Raw genomic sequence first — 22,105 nt, forward strand, 5'->3', positions numbered from 1 at the left:
AAATACACCGCCAATAGAGAGCAGCAAAAGTTTCTGTATAAAACGAAAATCCAAGCTAGAACAGCCAGCATTCTTTCCACCATCTTGAAAAAGAGGGGGACCTCATTGTGGCATTCCAGGACTTAAACAGCTGCTGCAAAGAGGAAAGAGGCTCTCTTTTCACAAGGAATCACACAAGAGAACACAAGGGACAAAAAGTAGAAGTTACACTGGCAAAAGTTTCATCTTAACAGAAAAAAAAGTTTAGCAAGAACAACCATTCACTAGAGCAACTTCCTCAGGGATGTGGCAGAGCTCTCATCACTGTGAATTTTCAATATGCAATTGGAAAGAGCGCTAGATGATCTCCTCTAGGTTCCCCACCCCCACAAAGGCTGGATCATATGATTTTTGAAGTCCCCTTCTAAGTTGGGCTGTCCTAGGACTCTACCCACCAGAGATCAGTACACAGCACACCTTGCAGGCTCATACTGCAGAAGATTGTCTTTACAGTACAAGACCTCCATGCTTCTACTACTTAAGTGTCAGCCATTTTTTTTTTCAAACGTTATAGCACTGTGGGGTGATTTTAGAATTGCATTCATGGTACCGCTCCCTCCCGAACATGTTTCTCCAGCATCTTCTGTCTACCTTGAGATATTGAAATGTAAGTAAACCTGGAAAACCAACATTCGTACTTAATAAGTATGCAATTACTTTGCCTGCATAAAGTAGTCTTGATGGCATCATAACTTGATGCAAGAATTATGAATTGTGTGGCTAAAAAGTAGAAGTAAGCTTCTACCATCAGTCATATACAGCATTTACCACACAACTTCTGTTTTCACTTCCGAAGTCTACAAAATACTCCTCTTGATTCTTCAGAATGTATGGAAAATATTTCATTGCAGCATGGTCAAGAGATTATGTTTCCATCTCCTTTAGAGTGTTCTCAATAAATATTTGCATTGTATTATATAGACTGATCAAAGTTAAAAATCACAGTATCACCCAAGACATGAAACATTTCACGTCTATAAATGTCACAATGTACAACCCTCAAAGCAGTATAACACAGGCTGCAGAATTAATTGTCTGGAGAGGTCCCTTGCTACCAGTCCCATGCAAGTAAAAAGGGATCTAGAGATACATTGCCATCCTAATCCTTACCCCCTTGGCTACACGGTTCCTTTACACAGTAGAAGCCACAAGCTGGGACATGCAACTGGAACAACTTACTTTCAGCTGACTGCAACAGAGGAGGGATCAGTTCGCAGCTTACAACTCCTAGGCTGATGGCATGCAACAAGGAACTGTGCTTTCCTTGGAAACAAACTATTGCAAAATAAAGCTGGCGCTTTCAGCAACTACCCACGCTGTCTTCCACAGATTCACAGACAATGTTAGCATACACTTGCTAATGGAACTAATAACCTATGCTCTAGACAGTACTTGATTGTTTATGAATGTGAGATCATAATTTATATCTTGTTATGATGCTTAAAATTAGCCAAAGGTGCTCACTGCAGGCAGCATGAATCCCATTATGTATTCCCTCTATTTTCTAACCATAGCAGCCAAGCCTTCACAACAGGAAGACTGTTGCTGACTACAGAGATTTCCAAAACATCTCACATACCTAGCAATTAAAATAAACTTACTTCAGATTGCCCTTCCTTCTGAACTAAACTCTAATATTACCAGGATTTGATAGGAAGAACAAATAATGAGTAGTAGGAAAGGAACTTCATTATTCTACAGTTCTTCAGTTGTTTTTTTGTTCTGAAAAGATGCTGAAGTCATCACTTGTCTTTGTGATAGCAGTCTTTAAAAGTATAAATGTCTGCCTAGTCCTCATTTCTTTGTAGCAAAGCAAACGCATATGATGAGTATACAGACAAGAAGCCACGAGGAAAGCTGTGAATTTTCAGCACATCTACCTCCAGTACCTGAGCAATCACAGGTAACCCTGAAGGCTTCCTTATGTTCCTTGGTCAGCCACTGACAGAGAAAAGCACTCAGCCAGCAAGTGATTATGGAGCCTGTACCTATGGAACCTGTTTCATACTCTGACATAGTATAGCACCAGAAAAGAGCTGAACACCAAAGAGAAATACTGTTTGCAAAGGTCAGATAAACCTTGAAAACATGGAAAGCTGAGCATGCATCTTAGGCAAAACTTCAGCTCCCAAACACTGCTAAAATTGAGTCTTTTACACACACACATGCTCTCATCACAAACTTCCAAATAGCAAATATCTCAAGAAAAAACTGCATTTCTTTCCTTAGGGCTTTTCCAAAGCATGATTAAGCAACTCTCCAGGACCCTTTTAAAGCAAAATGAAGTAAATAATAAAGTTTTTCATTCCTATCCAGGTAACCTAGTAGTGTTGACTTTCAGTCAAAAAGCTCAAACTCATTTGCAAGAAGCAGTAAAAGGTGATGATAAAGTGAGAAGGCAAGACTCAGCACACCACCCAGAGGTGTTCTGGTATTACAGGCAGCCTCTTGTCCAGTGGATCCATATGCACTGCCAGTGCCTCTAACTGGAAACTGTCCCATGAGACAGCTACATACAGAAGCCATTCCTTCAGAACAGGAGCAGGTTATTACAAAATGATTACATACCAATCCTTATACTCTTGGCCTGCATTGTTGACTTATACAGTAGAAGCAGAAAGCTGGGACATATGACTGGAACAATTTCCTTTTTTATGGATGTATGGCACATCACTTTGTGACTTTGCCACTTGTTTACCCAAAATTTGCTGCAATATCAAATTGGATCTTTTTACTTTGCAGGGGTAGCATTACCCAAAACAGGTGTATCAAATAGTTACTATCACAAATTTCTCTACTCAAAGAAAGGAAAATGCTTTTCAGTTAAATAAAAGAGGGTTGTACTGATGGACTTGAAACACTTCTAGTTTTACATTCAAAATGGAAATACCAGGACACAGCACCTGATTACAAGACAGTTTCCTAAATAATATACAGCACATAAACCCTGAGTTCATTTTTCCTGGCTACTTCTTTTTCAGACCTCAAAGATCCCTTCCACTGACATACCTACAGTCTTGTCTATTTCATGATATTTGCATATTAGTAGAATTTAATATCCAAAAATTCACATGGACTTAAGCAAGCACATGAAACAACTGGCACCCATAAATTTCCTCTTTTTAGTTCAAAGTGCAAAAAATACAAAAAATTTCAGAAGTATGTTATATTGCAACATTATTTGACAAAGCATCTCAAGCATATTTAGGTTGCTATTACACAGTAGTAGGTATTTACCTTTAGGTCTTGCTCTCAAGTTGAAATCACTGTACAGCTTTTTAAATCAATCAAGATAATTTGAAAATCATATGATCTTAGTAATCTGATGTTACTAGCACTGTTAACACTGATCCCATTCATAAAGCACATGAAAAATATCAGAAACTTGCAAAAACAAATATATTTTTAATGACCTTTACAGGAATTGGTTTATAACAGATATTCCAATTCAGTGACTGTTTGTGCTACCAGTAACTTTGTGTATATGAATGATTCTATTTTATACAGTGGGACTACTCATATGTGAACTTATTTCAGAGGCAACTCATAATTTAAAATTCATAAGAAAGATGAGGTAATTAAACAACTATAAAGGGTTTTCTATGGCTTTTTCTCATGTAAAAGAATTTTTTAACAGTTGTATCAGACAGAACTCTAGTTAAGAAAGTATCATAAACTATAAAATGTATATTTTACAGTACTAATGGTATCTCTAAAAAAATCTTTAAAGAATATTTATGTGTATTTTTCATATAAAAATTTCTAAATCCAGAGCTGCACTTAACAGTGGCAGAATTCAACTTCACTGGTGAATGACTTCATGAATTTATTTTTATTTTCTTCCTCATATTTTTATGTGTGTGTATGTGAATATCTTAATCGTGAAACATCTGTTTGTTCTGTGTTCTGACACAATTTACACCTAAGTGAAGTAATGATGTAACAGAAATTAGAACTTGGCACTATTAACATTACTGATGCATTCACCTTGTCCTCAACCACAATGTCTCCTAGACACAATAAAGGTGTAGTCAAAGATTTATCCTGCCAATAAGATATAGTTATAGGTCCCATGAAGATTACTGACACTGAAGTACCAAATATGTACTGGCCTTGGACTTAGCAGATAACATGCCAGTTTTGAGACACATTCAAGTTGACAATAAATCAGTATCACAGTCCCAATAACAGGAAAATATACCTTAGAGGAATTCTTTCTGTTAAAACATTCCATTTTTGAGTTTGCTACTAAATGGTAATGAACATAATGGACTAGGCAGTAGGGGGTTTTGTGTCTGAAATGTGCAGACATTTTACTACAAGTTTATTTTTTTAAAAACTTACATGATTTTCAGCTGCACAGTATTTTCCCCTTAAATCAATTTTGTCTTTTAAAATAAGAAAATAACCAAAACAAAAGATGTTTTAGTAGCAATTTCATTATGAATTATACTAGTTTTCTGCATCCACCCATGCAAACACTTCCACAGCCTCCCTAACTCCTCCCTTCTGTGCATAAAAAACCCCAATAGTGATGGAAAGCTAGAGAGAACAAGGTGCAGAAGTTAAGTACTGCTTGCTAAATTGTAAATGTATTTTTTCCTCTTCCTTTCAGAACTATCTCAATGCTTACCACCAGCAATTCCATTCTAAGAAGTTTGTTAAAAGAGCTTCAATTTCTTGGGGTGTACGGGTTTTAACTGTTTTTTTCAAGCACCCTTTTGAACTTCTCTTCAATTTTCTGTTTTTGATGATAGTCATGCTGACAACTTTTTTTGGTCCATCAAATTCTGTAGTACAATTACATGAATTTACTTTTAATAAATTACCATCTTTGCATATATCAGTCAAACCATGAAGACTAAACACTTGCAAATAAAATGCATTATTAATTTAATTGTCACAGCCTATTTAGCTAGCTTCTATTAGTATTTGCTATAATATGCAATGTATCAGAAGGCAGAATCAAATTCAAAACATAAAGAATAAACTGATTATATTGTCCTAGAGAAATTAAAAAATAGCAAGCTTGCAAAATTATAATCAAGGCATTAATGTTTTACATAGGTAAGAAAACTACCTAACTTAATTTATAATATGTTTCTGCCCAAAGTGATGGTTTAACATGCAGAAGAAGGATTTATTTGGTTCCTAAAGCCATTAAAAGGCATCAAACTTTCTCATAATAGGAGAGGAAAGGTGGAAAGGAAAGCAACAGTGGTTTGGTATTTACTGCAGTAGTTCACGTGACTTAAACATCCCCCATCCCCAGCAAGGGACTGCTACTAGAAATTTATATTGTTGTTGTAGCTCTGCCACTACTGTTTGATGCTGCTCTACATTAAGCTGAAGTGCCACCTGAAAAAGTATTGTGGAAAAGAAATACTCAAAAGATGGATGAAGAAATTGCAAAAGAAGAGGGCATGAAGTCACTCCAATTCCACCTGCCTATTCTGGAAACAAAGCCTCCCCAGCTGGGCCAGTAGGCTGCAGGCCTCAGCAGCCCTGCCCCTTGGACAACCAGAGCCTGTAAACCTGCCACCCTCCTCTTCCTTCTCCTCCTCCTCCTCGTCCTCCTCGTCCTCCTCCTCCTCCCCCCTGTGCCATGCTGGCCAGCCAGCCAGAAAGCCTTGAAGGAATATGGGAAGAAACAGGGAAAACGGCCACAGCTGGGAGGCTTTCAGAAAAAAAAACACTCAAAGAAAAGCAAGCAACAACTGATTTAGTTTATAGCATCCTGCTTGTTTAAGAATTCAAGACAATCATCACTAAAAATATGCCTCTCAGACTAAGATACTATATTTGGAGATCTATTGTATGCATCCTCTATTGTGCACATAGTCACTAGGGTAATGCAAGTTATCTCTACATTGTATTTATGATGACTGCACAGTAAGTGCCCCCTTGTAAAAGAATATATAGGTATTGAATGCTTCCAGATATAAAATAAGCCAGCAAAGCAAACACTTTTTGTAATTGTTGTGCTATGACAAGAGATAACCAACATAAACCTTATTATGATATCTGCTTTGATGAAACTGTAATTGTTTTTTCAATGCATCACTGTGTATTTCAGATTAAATAGAGGATCTCAAATATTCACGTTAGGGAAACTCTGGTTAAGCCCTTCATAGAGGAAACCTTAAAAAAAAAAGCACCACCTAAATCAGTGCTTCGTCAAACTAAGACATATATGAGGTGTTAATTTAAAACCCTACTCTTAGGTCCTTCTGTGATTTAACTGTGACAAACTTGTGAGGAATGGGTATAATCACCCACAATTTCCCTCATCTTTAACAAGAACATGGCTCAGAAAGAGCTTTGCTGTGCTGTCCTACAGCTCCTATCATTTATTTTCCTCTTTTTTCATATCAAAACCAGAAAATACTCTTTATTTATGAAAGCCTATCCCCAAAGAATGAGTTACAAGGCAGTAATACTTGAAACAGTATCAAGTATCCAGCAATGAACACCTCCATCTACCCAGGCTGAAAGAGAATATGCGATCTTTTGGCCATCCAAAACACATCAATTTTCTAGTTGGCCCAAAGATTCAATGAAATAGCAATAGCTAAGCCACAATGTGCCAAATAAATCTGAAGCAAAATCTGTTTATCTGCAAACACAGTGCCATTCAGTTTGTAAAACACAGTTATATTTTAAACCACATAAAAAAATAACCTGCTTGCTAACAAAGCTGGAGAATAAGTAGCTGTGTAGAGATTGAAAAAATAAATTAATTCATTTTAAAAATAGTGAAAATGCCAAATCTCCCTTCCTGCCCAAGAACACTTGAGGAAACTCTTTTTGATTCCTCTGCAGCTTTGACCTCCTGGAAAGTAATTTTATAAACCTATGAGCATCAAGGCCAACAAGAAAATAACAAAGAAGGAAAAGAACCCAAAAAACCCCCAAACATTTGATTTTGTACTGAGAGGGACATTTACAGCTATGAAAGTTTTGAGAAAATAGTATCACCTGTCAAAAAAAAAAAGCCCCAAAAGGTGCAAATCCTACATCTTTTACATGGAATTTCTTTCTACAGATATGTCATAAGCACCATGACATCAGAGCACTTAAACATGTTAGATCTCTCTTGGAGTTGAGGTAATCCAGATGGCTTCATTGTGGGTAAGCTAAATATTCTAGAAAAGATCTTCACATACTGCATAAGATACATTGAAAAAGAATTTTAAGGCTGTTTACCTTTCTTTGGGGGTGCCAACTCCGTGTTTGCCTAGTAAATGAGTATTCAAATGCTTCTTCATCACAAATGCCACCCTGCCAAACAAAAGAGCAAATGAGAGAGACCATTTTATTAAACTTTTTTTTTTCCAGTTTTCAGCATGCAGTTGAACATATTTCATTAAAGGCAGACCTTAAAAAATCCCTTCTCTGCTAGGATGTGACTTAGATTGGGGAGTCCATTCTGTAACAACAGGCTTCCCGCATTTTGCAGTGCCCTGGCTTTTCCTCTTACAAGTCCCAACCATACCTCATTGGTCAAAGAATAGAAAACCTGTTTCTGCTTCCCTTTGTAAATTACAACATCTCACACATTATACTGATAATACAGTCTATTTTTCCTAAAGAACATTGTCTGATGTAATAAAGTAATACCCTTTTAGTTACACCTTTGAATTTATTTAAGCCTAATGGGCCTGTCCTGCAACCTTTCTTCATACAGGTAGTTCCATTGTTTTTAATGAGAAACATGAAAAAACAGCAAGATAAGATGCTTTAATCACTGCTTATGCCTGGTCAAACTTCATTGTATTAATTATTTAAACAGATACACATAGAAACAAATTAATAGCCTTAGTTATTTTATAGCCTTGTGAAAAAAAAGGATGAAAAACGTGAAGCACATGTTCATGAATACACTATGAGCAGGAATATTGTTCAAACTGGCAAGACATTCTTCAAAGCACCAACAGCAGCAACAAAATACATACTACCTGGCATCATGTGTCTACCAAACCAAACAAAGATAATTTATTTTAATTTTGGTGACATACGTAGTGTAACAGATAGAAGCCTACCTATCAAGTACTATTCTTCTGCTGATAAGACCATAACATCAATTTAATCATGTGACTGCTTCAAACAATTTAGATACCAGACTGAAGCTTTAAACTAAAATGGTTCTCTCGATAAGCAAAAATTTTACTGCTGCAACTTTCAGTGTGAAAAGGGCTTGCAAACATTTTTGTTAATTATGTATTACAGCTGTCCTTCATAAAGTTAATTACTAATAGCTGAAAGGCAATAGACTCTATTTGCATATGTACATGAAAGGCATGACATATGCAAAAATATGATTTTAATTAGCATTCCATGATATGAAGGGCTACAAATCAAACTGGCATGTTATAAGATTTTTAACATTAAATGCTGAATTCATCTGGACGTGTTTGCAGTAATGGACAATGGAAGGACTGTAAAACACCAGCACTACGGGGTATAAGAGCCACAAATGCAAAGACACAGTACTTTTCCTTTACAATTATGTTAATTTAGCTTTTCCGTGTCTGATCTTCTTTGGGCACTTGCACATTATTACAGAGAATCTCTCTTATGCATCCCCCTTAAGGTGTAAGAATATAATACTGTCTTATTTAAATGATATAAATTTCCTTATTTTTTACAAAAATGCATTTAAAAAGTATCCTAAATACTTTTCCCTACCCAACTTATTAGTATGGCATCATAACTATTGCAACTCTGAATAATCTATTACACCATTACCATCATTACTATGCAAGTGTCACCAAAACTACTGTATATAGGGAAAATATTGTAACAAAAAAATGTGTTCTAATAAAAGCATAAGGCATACAAAATGTACTGCCCTTGCTTTTCAACAGAAATAGCATTTCCACACAGCTATGGAAGGTATGAAACATATTTTCGTTTAGTAATACCTGTATTGCCTCTTACAAACCTCCATTTCCCCCCTTTCCTCAAAGAAAAACAAACTCAAAGAAATTACTGTGAAAGGGCAATGTGCAATCAAAGTTGTAAAGGGATATTTTGCTATTTGCATACCAGGAAACACAACCAGCTACACAATATTTGCAGGGAAGCACTTTTTGGTTTCTGAGTCTGTTTAGTTAAAGCTTCTAAACAAACAAAGGCTGACCATTTCATATACCATACAACTGCAGGGGGTACAGACAGACATACCTTTCTGCAAAATCAAAGACAAAGGCCTTGGTAATAACATGAAGCAATCAACCTCACATTCCTGCCTCCTCCCTGTTGCATCTACGTTCTAGCAACCATTTTGCAGCTGTTAAACAGCACAAATAAAACGAACCCTGACTCAGTGTCTCAGCACCTGCTAATATTTTAAGCTTTTAATGTAAGGCTTGAAGGAATCAGACTTGAGGTGTGAATAATGCTCCAGTGCAAGTCTGGAGCAGTCTGCATAGCTCAGGGTCAGCTCCCTACCTTAGAGAATCAGACTTTAAAAATAAAAGTAGAGTTGCTATTTTAATAAGATATTTAGAAAAAGATAAAAAATATTACCAACAGAGCCAGGCATTATTAAAACAAGTGGCAAAGTCTAAACAACCTAGTTTGCATACTGAGTTTGAGGACCACCCATTCAAACAAACACACAAACAAAACAAAACAAACAGACAAAAAAAACTTCAACCAACCAACCCACAAAGAGAGACAAGTGGAAACTATTTGGTTTTGTTTACTAAATCCTGCAGGTGATTTTCAGAGAGGTGGTAGCAGTGTTTGCTGGCTTTACAAAAGAAATTCAAAAATGTTTTCCACACATGCAGTAACTCTAGGTTTGAAGGTAATTAATGGCTTAGTAGTCAAAATATAATGGGTTTGTCTATGCTATTTACCTCTGCTGAGGTAAATCAGTTATGCCCAAGCTGCTGCTAGAATAGACATGACTTAGCCTTGGCCTTTTAAATTACTCTTAACATCAGTTTGACTGGCACCTATAAGGACTCATTGAGTGAATGCTTTTAAGATATATTGCGCTGATATATCTTCAGACCAAAAGGAATCTTCCCATCAGCAATTGGTAAGCACCAATTCAGGCTTCACCGAATTTCTCATTTCCTGTTTTTAATTCTAGTGGAAGTATAAACATCCAAAAGCTAAAAACTAACTAGTTTCAGAAGCACATCAGAAGAGAGTAGAAAAACCTGTAATTTCAATACTCTACTGTTTCAAAGACATGCAAACCCGGCCATACTAGAGGCCTAGAACCAGTTTAAAAACTCTAATCTGGACAAATTCATCCTTAACCCACACGAAGACAAGAAGTCACAGCTCAGCTGCTCTCCTGCAGGTCAGTTCCCGACAGGTAGAAATGCCTAGCCTATACATCTAAGTCATGGGCACTGGGAGTTCCCTTCATTTGGTAGGAAGACTACTAGAAGCCTCCTCTTAAAGTGGAACAAGGCGAGTAGGCAGGATTTCTTTTGCTGGCAGTAGCATTATGTTGGGTTAACTTTTTTAGTGATTTTCAACTACTCTAGCTTCAAAACCAGCAACATACTCACACAGTCTATGTTGAAACTACAGGATGAATTAAAGACAAGTTGAAAAACGACAGAGCTTTAGAACAGCATCTTCATTCCCTATAGACAACTTTTAGCACACAAATTATAAATAAAAATTACTTTAAATCATAAATACATGCATATCTTTCCCAAAATAAGTACACTGAATATTCTGGTTTCCTTTTAGAAGAGCTGTGGTTTGCAGGAACGTGACCATTCATATTCCATGGCAATCTTCAAATAGTATTTGGACTCTCTCTCAGAATGTCTGTAACTGATTTAGGAGTCTCTATAGACCTGCCTTCAGTTATAAAAGCACATTTTAAATTACAATAGAAACAAAGGGACTCCTAATTCTGGGAATATAGAAACATATTGGACAATCTTTACTTCCACTTTTTATTCTAGTGTAATAGAAATTTTTCAGCATGTACAATGTTTATCATCACAGTATCCAAGGAATAGGAATAATCTGTCATTTATTGTCTGTTTTCTATTTTCTCTGTGGGGAGAGAACTATTCTCTGGGAAGTACCTTGCTTTGAGAGGGCAAAAGACTCTAAGTTTTATAATGTTTTGAATCCATAATACCTCTCTCCTTTTCAATAAGTACATCACTGGGTTAGTGAAAAGCCTTAAAAAAACCCACTAGAACCAAACACACAACACACACACACAAACCAAAACAAACATTCTGGGCCACAAAGCCATGAAACCTGTTACTTCCTGTGTGCTTACCAAATACTGAGCTTTGGCCTAGTTCCAAGGAAGGAGCTACACCTTACCTTTACCAGAAAGTCACTCGAAGCCGTGGTGATTTTCTAACTGCACATAACTGTTTTGGAGGACCAGCACAGGAATTTATTTTTGTGGGACTCTACAAACAAGGTATCGAGCAGATGAAGAGCAATTTTAAATCGCTTCTCGGTGGATACATTGCTCCCTGCAACTGCTCTTGGAGGATTTATCTTACAGACAACAATGTTCAGTGACAGCAGAAAAGTCCAGGAGAATAACAATGAATATCTAGCCTTTATTCATATTCTCAATATCCTTTACATCTCCTTTAAAGTGTCCAAAACCTCTTTATACACAAATTTAACTCTGGGAATACAGGTAAACTAGTGCATAACCCAAGTACATAGGATGTTTAAAAAGCTGCTTGAGACCCTTTAAAAAAAACAAAATCAAACCCATAAACAAATCCAAGAATTTAGTGCTTTCTTTTAGCACAGGTTTCAGGCACATAGAAAGGATAGAATGTTTTACCATTTTTTTGATTAATCACCTGGGAGATCTGACAGCATCAAGGAATAATAATAATAAAAAGGATTTCAAACTTTAATATATCATCACACAAAACAATGAAATAATAAATTATCCTGTTCACATCAGGTTTTGTTTTCCATCATCTGCTTGAATTTCTGTCCTTGTGTCTTCAGCTGAGGCAAGAAACCAGAAAATTAAGGCAAGCTTCACAGATAATGCCAAGAAGGGGGACTGGGACAGTCAGGAAAGTAAATAATGGGGAATCTATGGTTCTTACCACCTTGATGAAGCATTCTTGTTCTTACTGTGTCTCGAATAACACTGGAAACCCTAATTGTTTGTAGCTGAATGTGTGCTTCATATGGAACCATGCCAACAGGAGTAGCAACCAGTAAGAGAACGAAACAGTGCATTTTCTCAAGAAATACCAGGACACTCGTTTATTTCAGAACATTCAATCAAGTTTGTATATGTAATTACAGATTTTTGCAAGCACTTGAGTTGTGTATGTTCTACCCCTAAAATTAGAACTTCACATATTCAAATCAACACTTAGTCAAATAGTATTTAAACAGTGTACATGAACTAAAAAACTTCAAGTTTTTAAATTCTCCAAATTATATAAAAAGTTGCTACCCAAATCTCATGTCTCCACCAGGATTTTGTATCCAGCAGGTTAACTTCAGAAACAAGTGCACAGAGGCATAAGCAGAACTGTCCATAAAGTAATGGTTTTCTATGAGTGAGTAAGCTTTTCTTTCTATGCATCAAAAGTCTAAATTCCTGAGAATTTGTGGATGTTTTCCCATTCTGAAGACTCCAGACTGGGGTCTGATAAATCTCTTGCATGACTGCGCGCAAGGGACTCAATTTAAAAGAAAGTATCTGGCAGGGCAGAGTCTGGTGTGGAAGATATCCAGTAGTCTGAAAGGCTTCATGCCCTTTGTGACAAGATGTCAGGTTCAAGTAAATATCTGGCAGGGAGAAGTCTAATGTAGAAAACATCCAAATATCTGAAAAACTTCATGTCCTCTATGACAGGACATCAAGTCCTAGAAACCTGCATAGGAAAGGTGGGGTTTTCTCCAGACTCATTTACTAGCCAAATGAAGCAGGTCTTATTACTTCCAAATAAAGGAGATGGCTATTCTTTGCAAGTTAAAAAAAATCAATAATATTTCAAAGGTTAACAAGTCATGCGTGATCACGCCGTCTGCGATGCTGGGAGTGCTGTGACACGCTGCCTTCTACTCCCTGCTGACCCCACGTGTCAAAGAAGGATACGGCTGCTCTATGCTCCACCCTCACCAACACTGACAATTAAACTGGGAAGCAAAACATATCCATCCATCAGAAACTTCAAACTTTTCCTCTTGAAAAGAGAAACCAAAAGAGGTAAATGAGGACAACTTTGCCATCAACAACAAAAAAGAATCCAGATTACCATAGGAAGATACCATGGCAATTCATGGAACCTAAAGACCAACATAACTTCTGACATTCTGAGAACTATCAACCTTTCTGCTTCAATTTTAGGCGATTTTTAGGGTGTTTTTTGGGTTTAGGGAGGTTTTCTTACAATTTTCCATGCAACAACCAGGTATGTTTCTTAATTATTTGTTAGCTTCTTTTCCATGGAGAAGCTTTGCTACTGAAGTTTAAAATCCAACATTTTCAAATAGTTTTTATGGTACCATGAAATCATCAATGCAATAACTACAACTTTTTCTTCTAAAAATACCTCATCTTTTTACTGTTCTTTGTAACTAGCAGTGAAGCCAAGCTGCCCAAAAAATAAAGACAACAACTTGTATTATCTTGTACACCTGCATACAGCTAGCACCCAAGGTAGGCTTGAGTATCACAGCAGCTACTGCTCCTGCTGTGCTTTGAATAGGATGACATACAACAGGATTGTCAATGTGCTGTTCAATGACCTGCATCAATCTCAAGAATAATTTACTGCTATATCAGACAGATCATTATGGATGAGTTGCATGCTATCAATCAATCAATCGACTGTGTTGTTCCTGCATATTCCTGCATCTATCAAGCAGAAGAGAGAGACATCCCTCAACATATTCTTGTTGCTCTCTGCCACCAATCTGCTATTCTCAAGATGGCAAAGAATTATTAGCCGCACGGCCATAAAGTAGTAGCAACTGGCACAATTATCTCCTCTTACATATCCTGGCAGAAGAGACCTGGGTACAAAGAAAGAGTAAACTAAATCACACAGAAAACATCCTAGACTGTTCCACTTAAGCCTATCTTGCCATCCAAAGTTGTTGAGTCTTCTCACCATCCTAGTTTTAAGAGATGTATATTATAATATAAACCATCCAGGACAGAAATTCAGTCTGTTATTGCAAGGACTGTGGCAAAAAAAAAAAAAAAGTAATTCACTGGCAGTATTTATATAATTTCCTCCCCATGAGAGAGCTAACTTAGCTGTGTGCCTCACCTGAAGTCACTTATTTTGTAACTGAAATCAAAAAGGTTTCCTGTAAGTTAGCTCAGGGTCCATTCAGAACTTTTTAGATTTTTTTTTTTATTTTAAATATGAAAATACCCTTCAGTGACAGCTGCAGGAATAAGCCACATCCAGCCAGTGATAATTATCATTAGCATAAAAGTGAACAGAAACTTAAGAGTGCAACTGCGAACTTTTATATTTGAAGACACAATAACAAATGTTAACTGTAAGTAAACAAATGGCACTCTGCTTTTATATGCTTGAAGAGCAAACTTAAAATAGTGAAACACTGGCAAAAACTTTGAAGTAAGGTGTTCCCTCTGTCAGAAAATCACCTTACAAATATATGAGAAAATTAGTACCACAACAAGTAATGTTTGTTTCAATATTCAGAGAAGCTAATGAATGTTAAGTGATAATGGTAGACAGCAGCAGTACGTAATTAGATTTCTAAACACATCTTACCAAATCACTTCTAAGCTACAAGAATCACATGTTCTATTAATTTTCATTGGTTATTGAGCATCTGTAACTGTCACCTCCAACAGGTGTTTGGTAATCTAACAGCTGCACAAAGTACTAAAAAAAAGGAAGAAAAAGACAGAATCACAATATGCTTTCTATAGCACTGCTATCAACCTCTCAAGTCTACCACAATGCAGGATCTCTTTTCCTAATGTCTGAAACACAGCCCTAGGTTTGGTGTTGGGAGTGCATCTAAGAGCATTTAAGAGATATTAATACAAACATCCAAAACCAGGACATCACCAGAACACACATTTGCCATGCTAAATGAGGCTGCAGAAATGCTTTAAACATAAATGAACTCTCACATCTGTAAACACTGTGAGCCAGAATAGTGTTTTACCCATCTTGCTACCAAGACACAGCTTATGTCTTCTTTTTTACATCATTTGTATATCCAACATTCTCATAATTCTGATCCCTCCCTTTTCCATTCTTTCCACTTTCTTCAGACACTGGCTTGTCTTCCTACTCATGATCCAGTCCATTTCCTAGCATGCTCAGGACTTCAGATAAGGAATTTGATGCTGTAGGCATCAGTTACACATAACATAATTTAGCATCTGGAAAGCAACAGCAGGATGAACAGGCTAATATTTGAAGACAGAAATTCTTCAAAGCAGATTCAATCTTTTGGGTGAGTCAGGTGAACCACATCTCTAGGTGCCCTGAGAGGAGTTTTGAAATACTGGACTTTCCGCTGGCAGTTTGTAAAGAGCTTTCTAGTGATCCCAAGGAGCAAAGTCTGCACCTTTTGAAAGTGCAAGAAACAGACTTAAAAGACTATCTCAAAATAAGGATGTTCCAATGACTTTCTACTTAAAAGTAGAATTGATAGAGCCAAACAAATATATTTAATATTTTGCTATTCCTAAATGAAAAGTCACTTTTGATGTAGCTTCTTCTTGACGGCTCAGAAATCACACTGCAGTCTGAACTACCAGGTTTATGCAGAGCTTCTACAGGAAGAGCTATCTTGAGAATTAAATTCTCCTCATCAAAAGAATCTACTGTTGCCTTTCTTTAAAGGAAATCAAATCTAAACATAGTTGATTTGTTGAGTAGAAAACACATAGGGACTGCAGTAGCAGTGCCACATATTCTGCAGCTACAGTGCCTGTGGTCTTTTGCAAAGTTGAGAGGTACCAAGAAAGGAATGAGATGAATAAATTGGTCACTGTCTTATGACTGAACTGCTCAGAAGTCATACACAATCAGAAGACATACACAATTTTTATTGACAATTTCCCCACAATTTGAAATGCTGCTGGTGATAGATGGTGGCTGGAGCAAAGACTCTGCAGTCTGCTTGATCTGTGAGAGTAGTGAGAATGTTGCCCTAGGTCTTTGTTTGACATAGAAAAGCAAGTGCTGGTTGATTTGTTTATTCCCGAGACTTAAACTCAGCTGTAAAACACATCCTTTTTGCCTTACATCCAGGCATTCCACAAGACTGTTTGACTTCAGGTAGGAAGCAAAATACTTCAGAATATCTTTTTGCCAAAGTAGCTGCATAAAAATAGTAAATCTCTGACAGCAAGACCTAATCTGTAACCAGTAGTACCATCCACATGCACAAACCTTAAACAACAGGCTGGTCAAATCAGAACTGACTGGCTCCAGCCAAAGAAACAAAAAGGCTATCATGTGGAGCAGATCAGTTTCAGTCCACAAAAAAATACATCTAATATTTGTATCCCCATAAATACATTTAAAGCACAAGGATGGTTCCAGATCTCCTTGTCCAAAGGCTCTTGGACCTGGCCATTGCTACCTCAGGGACTAGGAACCACCTAACACTGTGTCATCAGGCCAGCCTAACACTTGACAAGCACATCTGATGAATGTTTGATTTTTCTTTGTTGGAAGACATCTTTGCTATTACTTGAGCATAAGTAAAAGCTCAGAGCTTTCAATTTCAACTGGTATCTCAGTCTCTCTAGATATTCCCATTACAGCCATACCCAGCTCTTCCCAAAAAGTGGAGTGTTGCAACAACTTCCTCCTACCACTGAAGAAGGAGGCTGACTGAAGAAGTAACAGAGCCTCTCAGAGCAAATCATGATATGCAGACCAGACAAACTGTTATGCACTATCCAAGTATTACAGACCTACAAAACTCTCTCAAATTATGGCACTGATCATAGAAGATGCAGATGATTTGAAGAGCAGCACAGAAGTCTATCCAAGTACGAATTCCAGGTGCAACAGTGGTGTTAGTCCACTTATCCTGTAAGCAAATGCTAACACCTCTCATCACTTCAGTCACGTACTTAGCACGGGAATCACTCAAGCTGCCGAGCACAGTCTGGTGTTACTCAGGTTTTCCTCTGATGAGGAGTCACTTTAGAAATCCAAAGCCAGGACTGAAGGGATTAAGAGTATTCACCTGAGATATAACTGTTATTGAAGCAATAAAGACAAGAAAAAATACCCCACTGAATTTAGATGGATGTTTTACAATCACACACACACAAAGACAGACACACACACACACACACACACACACACACACACACACACACACACACACACACGCAAACAAAATCAGCCCACATTCTTGCAGTCCAGTAAGGATGTTGCATGCACTTGGTATGAAGACTGTCATCAGTCTGGAGAAAACACAGGAATATAGATCAGACAAATCAGTGCAGTCATAAAGATGATATCTGTGACACAGCAGAAGATGTTCTCTGGCAAAAATTACTCCAATTCCAGCCAGCATCTGAGATTAACTCTCACCATTTCTGGCCACAAATCAAACATGAGAGATAAAGGAACTACATAGCTGCCCAATAGAACTGAGAAAAAAAAACATCTTTGATCTCAAGGGCCTGGATAAACCCATATACACATGCTGAGGGTACCTATGAACAAAGAACTGAAGGAGAAATCAGTGTAGTCTCAAACAAAACCTTATGGAATGCAATCTAAAAAAAAAGAAGAATTATTTACAAACTACTACAAACAAAAAGATGCAATAAAAAGAATGTATATTGCTAACAGGAAAACTTGCAGAACTTCAGTTTTATATACAAAGTGACAGCCTGGTCCTATAAAGAAACATAACCCATGTCTAAAAAAAATATTACTTTTTCAGTATCTTCCTGAAATGAAGTTTCAATTAAAAGAGTTTTCCTTCCTAATCCATGCTGTCATTGCAACCACAGCCTCACAAAGCCTCATGTCAAGTGCCAGCACGAAATTATGGGATTCCACAGGGCCAATTTCAGCAGGAGGGAAACTGGACAGCACAGGTCACACAGGTACCAACACACGCTGTGGTACTCCATTTTATTCAGTACTGTGTCACATTTTGATTTTCATGACTGGGTTCCTGTTAGAGCACTAGAACTTAACATGTTCACAACTGACCACACATGTCCAAATGGCCACCTGAGTTCTCCATATTTCCTGAAGTCACTTACAGGTACGGAACAGGGCGTGTAACCACTGACAAGCAATCCTCTGTCTAGCTTTGCAATGGGATTCAAGTAAAAGGGCTCCCACACTGGAGCCAACACACTCCCCACTTTTTAACTCCTGATACCCACGGGCCTTGCTGCAGGGATAAGCTGCACCAGGACAGTTTGCAGCTGAGAAAGGACTCAAATTTTAGGTAGTTTAAAAACATTCTGCAAAGATTAAATACATACTAAATGCTTTCACATTTTATATCAACAGAAATAAGCAAACAAAAAAACCCCAACCAATTAAAGGGCTGTTCTGTTTCTTTACAATTTCTCAGATTAGGAGAACTCCTCTCAAAAAAGCCCCATTATTTAGTACATGAAATGTCTGCACCTGGACAGACATAGTCTGATCAGTGTGCAACTTTTATAATGCTGAATAGTAGATAGACAATGTTATGTGCAACACATAGCTGAATGGATGGATGGAATTGATTTTATAAAGGAGTAACAAACAAAATAGTCCAAAATATTAACTGATAAACACATGCTGGGGTGGAAACAACCTATTATAAAATTACTGTAAAGATCTTCAAACCATTCAAGGGAGAAAAAAGTCCAATTTTCCACATAACCTGAGAGCACTGAGTTTTCTGATTATAAGATCCAAGGAACCTGTAAACCCAAGGCTCTAATTTTCTTATGGCGACTGCGTAATATTTTGCAAAGCAAAATTGACTGAGATGGAAGCTATTTTGCATGGTACAGTGGCGATGGCTAACAAATGAGAGTTTTGTGGGCTGAACGTTAGTCCCCTGCCTCATCTGCCACCCCTAATGACAGCAGCCACCTGCTGTTTTATTGTCACAGCTGGAGCCGGTTCACACTCCTTGGTGCTGAGCTCTGCCCATGAGCGCCAAGCTCTCGCCTCGCCTCATTACTTTGATGAACTTTTTATGGTCAGCACCCATGAAGACCTCATCTAGGACTATACAACCTAGATCGGCTTCAGGGAGTGCTTCCAGCTAGCATGAGGTGATAATACGCAGTGACACCATGGCTGCTACTGCCTGTCACTTAGGCAAGTCACTATACTTCTGGCTCTACAGGGCCCTCAACAGGTAAAATGCCATGAAATTCTCCTCTACAACCAAGTTCACTCCCTTTCTTTTCACACTGCAATATGGAGAGATCATATCCTGCTACCAACATTTAGCTTTCCAAAGATAGATATTACAATTAAAAATGTATCGTGCTGTTTACTGCATGTAACTACAGACAAGAAATCTCTACATTCCTGGAACATAACCCCATTGCTTTCCTAAATAAAAGAAAGCAAGCATGAAAAACATATTACAGCTTGATTAACACCACCAAATAGGAAAAAAATAATTACATGTATATTGCAAGAAGGACTATTTTAACCTAAAAGAGCAAAAAGCACAGAAACAAAAATTAAGCCAGTCAAATCAAATCATCAGGCAAATGAATTCACAGTGGAAAATGATATATGTTACTTCCCTCTCACATAAAAAAAACCCACACTTAAACATCTATTAGATATGGTATTTTCTGAAATCAAGATAACAACAAGCAAAGCCTTTTATATCTTTTTTTTTTCTAAATCCAAACAGTCTGTTACTATCTTCTGCTAATTTAAAAGAAAATAGAATCATCCTTTCCTTTTCAATTTTTTTTGTACTAACAAACATTCTGAATTTCCCGAGCCTGTATACAATTCTAAACTTCATCAGAAATTCTTTTATTGACACATTTAGAGCAAACTGTTTTATGCTTGATCACTGAAATTTAACCCCAGGTTTACTTTCAGCAGCAGAATAATTACTTTGGTGTCAACAGAGCTTTACATTTGCCCATATTTACATATATCATTAAGATTAATATATGTGCTATTAATAGTAATTTCATTAACATTCTGAAATCATCAAATAACATTTTGACTTTTGAATGGCTGTAGGCTATTATAAGCCTAAAAACCAGAACATTTTCAGTATTCATTGTGTAGCAATCCAGCTGATCAGTTTTGACAAATTCATGCAATGTTATAAGCCATTAAACTTCATTTAGTTTCACTTAAAAATTCCACCTAAAAATAAAAAGCAACTGTCTTTTTTTCTACAGACAGAATGATTTCCAGCAGTTGCCAGCTCCCACGATCCTCCAAAAAGAAACTGCTGGAGTTTTATTTTCTTTTTATTGAAATGCTTTAAAATTTATTGAGGAGTTTTTGAAATAATATTTTTGAGACCACAGACCTAGCAAGAGTTGAAAATATCTAAAATGTTACAATGCATTTGAGCTCCTCTTGACAAGGGACAGCACTGCACAGACACTGTGCTTCACATAAGACCCTTACAACAAATGAAACTTGAAACTGTATTGCTGAGCACAGGTTACATCTGCAGCATTTCAGAGAATTTACACATGCCTTTCTTTATGAGTGCTTTTTAAGTTTCACCTAAATTGCAGTTGAAGAGATAGAAGAAAATAATGATGCAATGAAGACTTCTATTCTGCTAAAAGCTGAGCACCACCCAGACAGTCCTGAAGTATTAAAGAGGCTGCAAGAACACACAGAGCCTTGCATAATGAGGGCCTAAAACACAGGAGCAATCCCAAACATAAACTGCAAATTTCTACCACTACAGTTTCTGACAGCACTTGTCTTCTGCACAAATTCAAGAGAACTTCTTGTGAAGCACAGTGACAGATCACATCCTTGGGAGAATCCAACAACAGAAGAAAATATTGCTTTTAAAAGAAAAAGGAATTCCTTTCTTTTGAGTAGATCACGTATTTCTCAAGTGCATAATGTGTAGGACTCATTTCATACCCTGAAAAATAAAACATCAAAAATGCAGCTTGACCAGTGCAGGGTAGATACTATTAAGTGGACAAGCTGCCTCCATGGAACAATTAAAGGTTTCAACAGAACAATCTCCTAAAAAGTGCCAGTAATTAAATAACAATCGCTGAGAGGTTTTGTTTTTGTTTTTTTTTTTTATTTTTAAAGCAGACACATGTCAGCAGTGGTATGCCTATTGCATGCTTTGTAATATGACACACTTAATAATTTTCAAAGTTTCAAGCTTCTTTTTTATCAGTCAATAATTCATAATGAAAATGGTCCAAAACAACAATTAGCTAGGTATTTACTGACCTGTTATAAAGGAAATTGTTAAAGGATGCATAGCTATCCAGACTACCTATATTTGCTCCATCTTACATGAAGGTAGCCCACGTACACATATAAATATTTGGAAATATTTTTCCTTTTAACACTGGTTTGCCTTGGCATTATGACTGTGTTTTAGACTTGTATTCTAAAATATAACTTCAATTTACCCAGCACTTACAGTTCACTGGTCTGTAATTCTTAATATCCCTCTATTTTCCACCAATTTTAATTTTAGTCGCTGTTATTTAAAGTTCATTTTCCATGCCCTTTCAATTGTGATTTTTTCCCAATGTGACAACAAACCTAAGTGTCATTCCTGATGGTCACTTTCACTGGAATACAAAGAAGCCAAACCTTTTAAAGGAGAACTTATAAAAAAAATTGTGGTCAGTATGAAGATGTGCTGCATCTGAACAGACAGTCTGGAGGTGATGGGATTTGTATCAAGTTACTAATCCCCTGAGCTATTCAGCCCCCTGAACAATAAATTTCTATAAGTTGATCCCTTAACCCATCACCAGCTGGTCATGCTACTGCTTTCCAACATTGATGACAAAAAGGGAAACACCTTGCACTTCTATACAAATCTCCACAATACAGGATGCACATGTTGGAAAGTCCCCAGACCTCTTTTCTCATCTAATGGATCCTAC

At 37.1% G+C, this 22,105-nt stretch overlaps 1 protein-coding gene across 1 annotated transcript in view; it reads right to left on the reverse strand.

Annotated features, from left to right (window-relative positions):
* ZNF407 (zinc finger protein 407) overlaps window positions 1-22,105 on the reverse strand; it is a 337,009-nt gene that overhangs the window by 195,752 nt on the left and 119,152 nt on the right. The window contains exon 4 of the mRNA XM_062487482.1: window positions 7,246-7,320. Within this exon, the coding sequence (XP_062343466.1) occupies window positions 7,246-7,320 (75 nt within the window). The remainder of the gene's footprint in view (window positions 1-7,245; window positions 7,321-22,105) is intronic.

The sequence above is a fragment of the Cinclus cinclus genome, chromosome 1 (genome assembly GCF_963662255.1).
Source record: "Cinclus cinclus chromosome 1, bCinCin1.1, whole genome shotgun sequence".
Taxonomy (NCBI): Eukaryota; Metazoa; Chordata; class Aves; order Passeriformes; family Cinclidae; genus Cinclus; species Cinclus cinclus.